Below are 12,040 nucleotides of genomic sequence, written 5' to 3'. Positions count from 1 at the left end.
AACACTCCTTTTTCAAACTTTCACCGGTTCGCCGCCATTTCCTTGTGATACCATCAGATCCAAATAGCATTATCTTCGTCTCGTCTGACCAAATCACCTTATTCCAGTCATCACTGGACCACGAAAGTGCTACTCTGCGCTTCAGACCTTTCTTATGAAGTCGATTTCACACGGACTGTGATGTCAAACGTATGGAAAATTCGTTTTCTATCTGTTCTGCAATTTTCGGAGCTGACAGCCCCCGGTCCAACTCCGCCTTCTTCACGATAGCTCTGTCAATTCGATCAGTTGTCTTTGAAGGGCGCCCTGATCGCTTAGCTGGTGAGATATAACCACGTTTTTTGTACACATGTACAATCCTAGCGACTGTATCTTCGTGAAGCTGGACAATATTGGCAATATCACGGTAGCTTTTGCCAGTTTTGTGATGTTCAACAATCAAATTTCGGAAGCTGATCGAAATTTGTGCTTTTTTGAGCATTTTGCAACAAAAACTTCCAATTTTAAAACCTAAAACCGAAATTCCGAGCACGCAAACTTCAAGAGCACTAAATGACAGCTAGACACAATGTTTACATTCGAGAATCACATAGAACACACGCTAAAACTCTGCAAAACACACTTAAATCGTAGTATCCATTTAGGGGTGTTTTGCGTATTTTTTCCCCTTTTTAATAATTCTTCACATAAAATCTCAAGACATGATATGATCGCCGTATATTCAATGGCAATGTGATAAATTGACATAAATTTATGAATCATGGAGGAACACTCAATAAATGGAACCGATTATCATCGGAAACACCGGAATGAATTGCTAATTGGTAGCGGGGTGGATAAACTTTTTTTGCATCGTGCTTCCAGGTTTTTTTTTTCAGGATTTCCTTTTGAGATTACAACCAAGAGTTGCTTTTCTGATAGCTCTGGAAATTTCACCCGGAATTTTCCCGGACGGGCTTTCCAGTCTTAATAAAATAGCAGTATTTTTATCTTTTGTCAAGACTGGAAAGCCATCTCTTCGAATATAAAAATCATCGTCACGAAAACATAATCGCCCAATGCTAATTACGCTATGGTTCGCAATTTCACTGAGTAGATGGCGGTAGTGAGCAAACGTCAAAAGGAGCAAAAACGATGCGAGCGCCATGAGCGAGTGATTTGCGATCTGCTGAATATTTGAATAATCCGTTTAAAAGAGAAACCATGGAAAGTGAGTAGAGTGAGACGTCTGTTTGTCTGTGGTAGAACTTTCCTAGGCGCCTTGTTCCCGGAATCAGCTCAATGCCGATGTTGCATGCTCTTTCCTCATGGCGAAGGTCAACATTTTTTGATTTGGTTTGAATCCTGATCTAAGGGTGTTGGGAATGTTTGACATGTTGAGTTTAATTAATTTACATGAATCACTGGTATACTCAAACCTCCATTTAGGTGAAATTCATTTAGGTCCCTCCATTAAAGTAAAGTTACCTAAACGAAATTTGTTTATGTTAAGAGCATTTGGAGTACTAAAGATAAGTGATAAAGTTGGTTTACGGAAAAAAAAAGCAGAGCTAAGGGGCGTTCACGGCGTGCTTAGCCTTATTCGTGCATTAGCTTGCGCTCACCTCGCTGACCTAATGCACGTTTAGGGGTGGTTAAAAGTTAAAGAGTATCCGAGAACTTCCTGGAGCTTAGGCCAGTGTAATCAGTGATCTATTGGAACTTTGTGAATAAAATTCATGCTTGCACAGCCGTATGCAGCTGTTCATGTCATGTTGTCAAGTTATGAGTTTATTTTCTGTTTGAGGACCTCTAAGAACTCCTTTGAGTATAGGTCTTCGGATCTACCAACGTATTTAGTTGTCTCTAAGAGCGTTATGACTAAGGAACATACCCGCTATGACCTATGAAGTGATGAGTTCAATGATTCTTTTAGGATCTCTCTTGAGTAAAGGTAATGGAATCTGCGAGAGCTACTAGTCATATCTACCCGTCATAAATATAGACTCACAAAAAGTATTGCAACAATATTGCATCACTCTGATTCACCTCGATATCTCTAATACCAGAACACCTACAAAAATGCCACCCTCATAAATGTTGTTGCATTAGGGCGTCTGAATAACTTTGCTGAAGACAGTATCTTTGTAAGTCCTCAGGTTTTGGAGATATCGAGGTGAGTCAATGTGATGCAATATTGTTGCAATACTTTTTGTGAGTCTATACTTATGCCGGGTAGTGTACATAAATTATGAATGGGATTCATACTCACTCAGCATCAGGTATCTATGTTCTATCAAGTGGTGGGTTGTATAGATTCTATACTATAGAAATATCCTAGAACTCCCATCGGATCTACAAGCGTAATAACTGATTTATTGGAGCATTATGAATTACATTTAAACATGCACATCCTCATGCTACTATGTGATGTTAAGTGGCGAGTACATTGTCTGTTTCAGGATTTTCAAGAACTCTATTGAGTAAAAACCATTGGATCTACTAATTAAATTATTGAAAATCACCTGCTAGTCTCTGAACCCCCCTGAAACCCCCGGAAACCTCCTGAAACGCCCTGAAAAGCCTTGAAATGCTTTGAAATGCCTCGGGAAGCGCCGTGAAATTTATCTGTGAGCCTCTGAAGCCCACTTAAACGCCCCGAAAACCTCCTGAAATCCTCTGAAACGCTTCAAAACGCCTCTAAAACCTCCGTATATTTCCGACGCCTCCGAAGCCCCTTAAAATCCCCTCTGATTTCATCTCAAACGCCCTGACATGCATTGAAACGCCTTAAAACGCTTTCAAATGCATCTGAAACCCCACGGAATCTCCGTGAAATTCACCTGCGTTCCCCTGAAGCCCTCTCAAATACAACGGAAATAAAGGGTGAGTCGTTAATTATTGTGCCACCCTACCTTCAACTGATTCGCAAATCGTCTACAGTTAACGAAATGAAACCAATTTTTTCAGTAGTCTAGTATACATATGTATTTCAAATTTTTGGTATCGGTTCAAATTTATTATGCGTTTTACTGAAATTTACGACATTTTCGATTGGTGCCCTCCATATGGAGGTGTTCAGGTTCAACTTAAAACAAACAATAACCGCTCTCTGGTTTGTTTATGCGCATCGTGACTGATTTTCACCCAGCTCCAAGATTATGTTTCACTGACAACCGTTCCTGAAACCTATTTATGAACATTGAAATGTTCGGATAATGTATAATCATTAATTTTTCCAAGACATGATACCATAATTTTAGATTTTAGCATATGATTGTACAACATCTTTTTGTGAACTGTTAACTAAATTTATTCTATGTCGATCGTAACTCCCTGATAACTGCTCAATTACACTGATGTAAACAATAGACTATAAGGAGAAACTGTGCAAAATTTGGTTGATTTCGGTGAAGTAGGAAAAAAGTTACGTTAGTTTGAAAATGGCACAATAATTATCGACTCACCCTTTACATTGAAACTTCTGAAGCCCCTTAAAAACCTGAAACGCCCTGAAACGCCTTGAAACGCTTTGGAACGCCTATAAACCATGAGAATCTGCGAAGCTCCCTAAAACCTCTCTAAAATAATCGTAAAGCTCACCTGATAGCCTATAAGGCCCCCTAAAACGCCTCTGAGAGCTCCTGAAATACCTTGAAATGCATTGAGATGTGTTGAAACACCTCTGAAAACCCCTTGAAATTCACCTGTGAGCCTTTGAAACCCCCTAAAAGCCCTCTGAAACTTCCTGAAACGCCCAGAAACGCCCTTCCATTTAGATAATAAACTGAATCCATTTGAGTTATCCCGGGCTTAATGGCAAAAAAATGGCAAATTTTAACCATTAAAAAAATGACAACGTGGTTTATGGACAGCCCCTAATGTTCATTTTTACTAAAAAAACAAATTAAATAAAATAAAGCCCAAATTATAAACAACAGGGCCAGGATGTGACAAATTTTCCTTAGGAGCGACGGCGGCTTTGAATTTGTATGGGATTTTGACGTGTCTAGGCCTTGTTGTTTACGAAATTGAGAGGAGGAGAGAATTTCATGCAGTGCCCTATAGGTCAAGAAACGTCAAAACCTCATACAAAATCAAAACAGTGCGCAGTGCGCTCATCGGGTCGACATCAATTCAATAGTCCTGTTCAACGACGTAGGTTGAACTTGCTCGAACTTGCTCCATCCCGCTCTTTCCCGTTTGTTGACAAATGGGTAAGAGTAGGATGCAGCAACTTCGAGCAAGTTCAACCTACGTCGTTGAACAGGACTAATGTTGCGATGGTTCGGCTTTATGTTGACTAAAGACACTATATGCAAAGACACGAAATGTTCCAATTGGAATTCCAAATTTGCTGTCAATGTCATTCCAATCGAGCAGGAGACCTGTCAAACGCGCTTTAAAAGCATTGCTCGACAGCATCATCGTCATGACGCGACAATGATCATCAATAGCAACAATCATCAGATTTCGTGTCTTTAGCATACAGTGTTTTTAATGTTGACCAAATGTTCTGCTTGTTTGGTTTTGTTAGCCTTCATTTGTTTTGAACCCATAATACTGACACTTATTCATCCCAAAATATTTTGATACCTTTTTCCTAAAGACAGCCAATTATATCGGATGAATAAATATAAAAAAAAAACCAGAAAGCGATAACATACAACCTGGCTTCTGCCTAACATTTTCAGTTTTTGGTTATGTTCTGTCTGCCGCCATCCCGACAAAACTTTTTTGCTACAGTTCGCGCTTGAAGTCTGAAAGGAGGGCCAAGTTTGATGTCTCACTAATGGCCGACTGACACTACACTGTTGGTACGTCTACAATTTGTGATGAAATCACCCGGTTTTGTTTTGTTCTCGTTGCCTTCCATAATTATAGAACAGTTGTTCGACCGTGATGATTTGCAAATACCTACAACTGTGGATGTTGCCTTTTCTCTTCCTACAGTGGAATGAACTTGCAAAACGTGTAATAGATTGAAGAGCAAAGATTGCAGCTTGATGTGGTCCTGTAATTTTATGCTAGCCGACAAAAAGTCGACTTTTTGAATTTGGTGTATCTAGATTTGTCTTGTGTTCTAGGAAATGCTTTCATGTTTTTTTCTTCTTACATTACGTCATTTTTAGCCTTTTCGGCCTATTCGTGTTCCAACATTATTTAGACGGGCTTGGTGGTCTAGTGGCTACCGCTTCTGATTCGTATGCAGAAGGTCATGGGTTCAATCCCTGGCCCGTCCCTTTCATCCTACTTTGTATCTTATCTTTCTATCAATTTCCTCTCTCTCTCTCTCTGTTCTCTACATATACATCTCATGTATATTCATATGTTCATAGCCATGGCTAGAACCAGAAACGAATTGTAAAAAAGTCGTTTTCCTCCCTTCCAATTTCCACTCACAGCACAGTGTATATAACGCCTACAAGTTATGCAACCAAAGCGTGCTGTGCCGCTTGACCTTATTCAACTTTTTCACCACACAATCTATCACCTTACGAACACTATCAATAACCCCCTATCCATGGATCGCATCACCGACCCAACGGTGACTCCCAGATCTCCCATCCTTTCCGTCTAACAAATACCCCAGTCCGTGCTGGTTGTGGGGATGCAGAGGTTTAACTCGGTCTTTAGTAGCAACAACCAGCACACTCTAACATTCCTCTCCCTTCCCAACTGACTATAAGGACGTGGCCGGCGCCGTTATTGATCCAAAAAGTATGAGCTGCTAGAATTGCACGTTGAGAATAAGTGGAGTGTCCCAGCCCTTATTCATTTGGATCTCAGTGCAATTGGTACCAGCTCAGATCAATCACGGAGTAGCAACCATTGACATGTATAGTCAGATTTGATCGTTTTTGATTATTCGTGTTCCAACATTATTTACTGAGAAACTTATTAGTCAAATAACATTTATTCGTCTATCATGTGAACAACATGTCAACAAAGCTGGGATTTGTTCAAGGAGCAGCTATCTTCAGCATTGTTTTGTAGAATAGCTATGCGTTTACTACCTTAACTACATATGTAGGCAGGTTGTCCAATGTTTACGGTCCTGAAAGTTTCATAAAATGTATATGAACAATAGTCTACGGAGGGAGAAGGAAATTGTTTGAGATGGCCGAAGTCTATGTAGTTTATGGCCGTGCCTCCAAGCGTTTATGCCTTGAATGACTTTTGAAACAGTTACTAGTGATATTCCGGTGTAAATGCTAAATGCTGAGAGCTCTTCCTGGTAACCCTAGAATGTGTGATGGAATTCTTGATATACACTCAGAAATAAAAGTATACACGGAATTACTATTAGGGTAAAAGCACTAGATTTCGACCCCCTAAAGCATAGAACTATCCAAATTATTGAGTTTCAAAATATATTTTCGATAATATCTATGTTTCTTTGGTGATTCTTCCTAATTATCTTTTAATCAGTGGTAACCCAGCTCAAAAGTACCATTAAATACAGATTTTATTCATTAAAATAACAATTTTCAATGTTGATTTGTGATTTATTTTTCGCCCCCCAAAATTCAATCTTCGCCCCATCTCCGCTCTAATTTTCGCCCCTGCCGTTGCCCAATAATTTTCCTCAATTCGATCATGACTATCCTTAAAATTTTATGGAATACGAATGATTCCGGCAAGCTTAGTACTGTCTTCTGCGTTTTTGAGTTATCCAAAGCACGCTCCCGTCTGGAAAATCAAGAAAAAATATTTTCCTGTATGCGCATTATTCGCCTCCTTGAGTTTCAGAACAGAATGAAACAATACATACATAGATCAATAGATAGATTGTAAAGTAGAACACATGAGCAACTAAAAATTACGTATTAATGGGGTACGTACACAAATTACGTCACGCTTTGTGGGGTGAAGTGGGTGGTCTGTTGATGTCCCATGCAAAAAAATAGAATAGAAGGGATGATTTTGAAATGGATTTTTTGCATTACATAACTTGAGGGGAACATCCATAAATTACGTCACGAAAAAAATATCTATCGGGGGTCCTTAGGGCTACTTATTTTGAAATCATACACTAGATATAACAATATTTGCGAATTCGGCTGTTCTCGCACAGCTGCTGACTGTACAGCAAACTCACTGAATAGTAAAAAGTAACGATTGTCAGCTGATTCTCAGAAAAAAATGGTGAATCTGAGTAACAAACTGTCAAAGTTGCTGAGGGATCAGTAATATTGTTTTTTACTTAGTGCTTGGCTGCGTGGATCTTGACGAGAGTTAAAAAATGCAGGGATTTTGTGCATCTAAGAAGAGTGTGCCTAACAAATCTGGCGTTCGGTTTGAATAATTCCGATCTGCATAAGAATCTCAGCAAACTTACGACTTATTTAAATCGAACGTCAGAAATATTCTTATAAATAAAATACGTCAAAAATATTTTCGAATTTGTGACACATGGAATTCAAGTGATGGGCAATCTTCCATAGCTGTTGCGAATAGTTAAATTAGAGTTGAATGGAAGTTCATTACTAGCCAAAGCGAAAAATGCAAGCGGACGTTTCGCCCCGTAAAGCTTTTCAACACCTAAAATTTAACACTTTTTTTTAAATTCAGAGAGTTTGAGCAATGGGTGTTAGTGATAAACCCTCGTGAGTAAAAGAGGTGCGAAATTTATCATCAATTGTTCACCCCATGCAAAGTCTTTCAAAATCAATTCCATTTTCTCTCCCATTTTTGTAATTCTTCTCATCAACGTGAACATAGTTTTAAACAAGTTTATTCGACAAAAAGGTTACTTACATCTAGACTGCTCAATTATTTATTTGATTCGGTAAATTTGCGTCACACAAATGAAAAATTAACGTCTTTTATATAAAATAGTAAACTATCCTCCAAAATAGATTGTGCGGGCACTCCCTTATAGATCACGACGGTTTGGAACGTTCGTCCCACGAACAGTCCCAAAAATCGCTCGTTTTTGCCATCACACCTGACTTCACAGTCAGGACAGATTGGCATGTGCTTTTCTGGCTGGCTCGCTCGCATTTCATTTTCGCTCTCTTCCTTTTTTGCAACGACGACAGCAAGACGTCGCATCAAAAATGAAGTAGTTTGTATGATAGCAAAATTGCGTTTAAAATTGGGTGTCGAATCGACCTTCGAATTCAGTGGCCAAAAATCACAAAAGACACCCATGAAATAGATTAGAATGATCACGTTTGCATAAATGGTACCTTTTGCCCCACCCTCCCCAACCTCACAAAGATCAACTTCACCTCATTCGATATCTCCACAACCGAGTTCAGTACGAGAAAGAGAGGGGCGAAAACTGAAACACGCAATACGAATAGAACGGGACAAGGGATTTCGCCAGGGGCGAAAATTAGAAACTTAAAATTTTGTGCTCCAATTTTCGCCACCTATAAAAATAGCTAAAAATTGAAAAGTTTTATCAATGTAGCTGAATAAATAACCTGCTGTGTGTTCCTAAGACTTGTATGACTATCAATGTTCATTATTTTGGGTTGGAAGAGTTGATTTTGTATGTCTTCCTAGGTTCTGATTATCGCTACTGTTTGCATTGGGTTGAAAAAAACATACATCATTGCCATGACAATTTCACAATCGCTAATTCGATAGATTAAAATATTGGTTTTGTGGAATATCATTAGTGCACAAGTTTGATTTTTATTTGCTCTCTCAGATACGTTGAAGAGCAAACAGCAATCTACCTAATTAATCACAAAAACTACGAATGTTTTATTAGGGGGGCGAAAATTAGGGAGGGGGCGAAGACTAGTGCGTTTACCCTATTTATGCATTTAGTATCCGCATCTCTCTCACTCTCTTTCTGTTTTATGCTATCTGGTGCTTCGCCTCGGTTGACGAAACACTTCTTTTCAACCCAGGCTAAACGGCAGATAGCATGAAAACAAAAAGAGAGTAAATGAGAGAGGCAGATACAAAATGCATAAATAATAGTAATTCCGTGTATACTTTTATTTCTGAGTGTACACTTCAGGAATCACTCAATGGATTCTGGGTAAATAATAGATACTTGCCCAAATTTGAATTTAACGTGTCGCTGTTTGAATTCAAAATTGACCTTGATCAATGACCGATGAGTAAATAAATTTATTTTTATTCCAATTTCATCCTACCAGAATCTACTCACATCGGACCATTCATCGGTGATAATCAAGAGCCTGACCAAGCTTCCCAAGCAGTTTGACATGGTCATCTATCCGACGCTGGTTACCGTCATCTACGAGAATCCCGAAGCCAAAGCCGTGCTGAGCAAAGATTTCGACATCGCGGTAAGTTACCTATCCCCCTAATGTTGCCAAAGATCGTTTTGCTGTCGATCAATTTTACGACAGTTTTTTCTCCGATGCGACTGCGAGATTGCGCGTGCTCGGCCAACAGTCGTCGACCGCGCGCATAATCGCTAGATTGCTAATGAAGATCTTAATGTCTGTTGTGTCTGCATCTTTTCTTTTTTGTTCTGTCTCGTTTTATCGGAACAGTCCCTGGAGGAGTACAGCAAATCGGATCTGGCGAAAAAGAACCGGATTGTCTCACTGCTGACCAAGGCGGAGTAATTTCCTTCGGAGTTCGTTCATCATCCATCTCGTGCGATCACGTGTCGCAGCAGAAGTTGTTCCTTCGTTTTAGCAAGTGCACGCGTTGTGTTTCAGGTCATAGTCACACCTATAAAGGTCATCGTTTGCACTAGTCACTTCCCCCACCCAGTTGTAGACCCCAGAAGAGGAACGACCGCACACTCATCAGAAGCAATAAATAATGAGAACGAAGCCGGAATCAATAAAAATGCGACATAAAAGCGCAGTGATTAAAGTCAGCAATAATGTCGTATTTAGCTGCATTAACCGAGTGCAACCGCGACGCGCGCTGTCGACGGACCGCCGAGATTGGTATCGATCTTGACGTTTGCACAAAATTTACTGCCGCCTAATGAGTTGAGCATACTGCATCGCTGTTGGACGCGTCTCGGCTCAAGTTGATACTTAATTGTCCGGATGATTTTTTTCTGTTTTGTTTTGATGCTCAGCTAATATTAGTAGCTTCGCGTCATATTGTTTCAACCGTAGCCGTTTTGTACAGCTTTCTGTTTGTCTGAAGGTATGAGCTGTGAAATGTGCACTCACCGATGCATAATTCATTACACGTATTTAAGTTAGCCATTTACGGAGTACATTGCACCGAAGATTACTGAAGAGTCGAGAAAGTCGATTCATCATTTGTGGTTTTCGAGATTTTCATTGCAATTCTCTAGCAAAGATTTGTTGTTGTGAGTGGAAATATCATTCGAGGTTATGCGTGTTTTTTTACGGGTTCGGTGGTCTGGTGGCTACCGGTTCTGATCCATATGCAGAAGATCATGGGTTCAATCCCTGGCCCGTCCCTTTCCTTCTACTATGTATCTTTCTATCCACTTTCTCTATACTCTTCTCTATATTTATACACCTTATGTATATTCATATATTCATAACCATCGCTAGAACCAGTGTGCAAAATTTTCTAGCAGACACGCTGAAGTTCACCGGGCGGCAATTTTCATTCACTTGCCTGCATATTCATAGTCAGCTGCTTGATACTCGTTTGTCAACTGAATGAAAGTCAGTGAATACTTGTAAACAAGTTACAAAGTGTTAAATTGCTGATAAAATATTAACTTTTCGATTACATTTGATAGTGCTTTACACAGATCTTGTCCCATTTGATTATCGTGGAGTGTTTTTGGTGGGAATCGTAGCCATAAACGTAGGTAATTTTGAAGATGTTTCCCGGTCGGCTTCATATTCAATGACCACGAAATGACTGACTGTGTGAAGAGGGAGAGCGAAAATGAAAATGTTTGTTTTGAATATTCAGTGTAGAATCATTAAAATTCGTGCTGTTTTCAGTGCATGACTTTGAACATTTTGCATCCTGTCTAGAACCAGTCAGAACGGTTGAAAAGCCGTTTCCCTTCCTTCCACCTTTCACAGCACAGTGTCAATCTATCAGATAACGCCTACAGGTTATGCAATCAAGCGAACCGTGCCGCTTTAGCTTCATAACAATAATCGCACTGATCTATCACTTTACGCCTGGCATCCACGCACCAATGTGTGAGCCCTCTGCCAACCATATCCCACCAACACTCCGACATCCGCATGAGTTTGTGCAGACGCAGAGGTATACTCGGTCTGATGTGGATACAAACGATTGCATTCCTTCCCCTTCCTCACTTTGACCTGCAACCTGACGTGGCAGGCGCCATTGTCGCCTAAAAATATAAGATCACCAACGGTCACATACTGCAGATACCTGCTAGTCCCCGGCAGATAATCTCATTGGTTCCTTGTGTGAGTGTAGCTGGTCTGGTGATACTGGAGTAGCATCTGCGGGCGGTCAACCAAGCTCAGCACAAGCTCAAGCTCATTCGAGGTTATGCGTGTTTTTAGTGATAAAAATGCGAACAAATTAAGGACAGACTTGTTAGAATCCCAATATGGCCGCCACAATGGCCGACTTTGGCACCTACTCACGATTTTGAAGGCACAAATCTCTTCGTAAACAAAACCAGCGCACCTGCGCTTCTTATTTTAAGCTTAATACTAGTGAGCAAGAATAGAATAATAAAATGCATTGTTGTTTGAAGCTTGCTTCTTGAGATTTGTGCGTCTGAAGTTTTGATGCAATGTTGAACCGGGATTTCAAGACGTTTGTCCTTAAAGCAGGAAGCAAGGTGTGGAGATGAATACTATCCAGATAGACACGCTGGATACAACGTAGGGAATACTCACTTTGAATGAAATATACTCACTTGCTACTATCTCAGTTCAGACGCATGGTATCAAAAAACAGTGTTAGAAGGACTTTTAGTTTTATAAAAGTTTACCAGACATTGTTGTTTTATAAAAGTTTGCCGGATAAAGTAAAGGTCGCACAAATTTTAGAAAAAAAAAACTACGATTGAAATGTCCTTCATTCACCGTTTTTTTGATAACATGCTTCTGAACTGAGATAGCAGCGAGTGAGTATAACTCTTGAAAGTGAGTATTCCCAACATTTTCTGAGTGTGCACTAGCAT

At 39.8% G+C, this 12,040-nt stretch overlaps 1 protein-coding gene across 1 annotated transcript in view; it reads left to right on the top strand.

Moving 5' to 3' along the window:
- The window catches only part of LOC109412362 (S phase cyclin A-associated protein in the endoplasmic reticulum), a 182,144-nt gene extending 171,861 nt beyond the window's left edge, over positions 1 to 10,283 (top strand). The window contains exons 14-15 of the mRNA XM_062851325.1: positions 9,105 to 9,257; positions 9,468 to 10,283. Of these exons, the coding sequence (XP_062707309.1) occupies positions 9,105 to 9,257; positions 9,468 to 9,542 (228 nt within the window). The 3' untranslated portion in view covers positions 9,543 to 10,283. The remainder of the gene's footprint in view (positions 1 to 9,104; positions 9,258 to 9,467) is intronic.
- Positions 10,284 to 12,040: the final 1,757 nt, after the last annotated feature.

This window comes from Aedes albopictus, chromosome 2, assembly GCF_035046485.1.
Source record: "Aedes albopictus strain Foshan chromosome 2, AalbF5, whole genome shotgun sequence".
In the NCBI taxonomy this organism is placed as follows: domain Eukaryota; kingdom Metazoa; phylum Arthropoda; class Insecta; order Diptera; family Culicidae; genus Aedes; species Aedes albopictus.
This window is presented reverse-complemented; position numbering and strand designations above follow the sequence as displayed.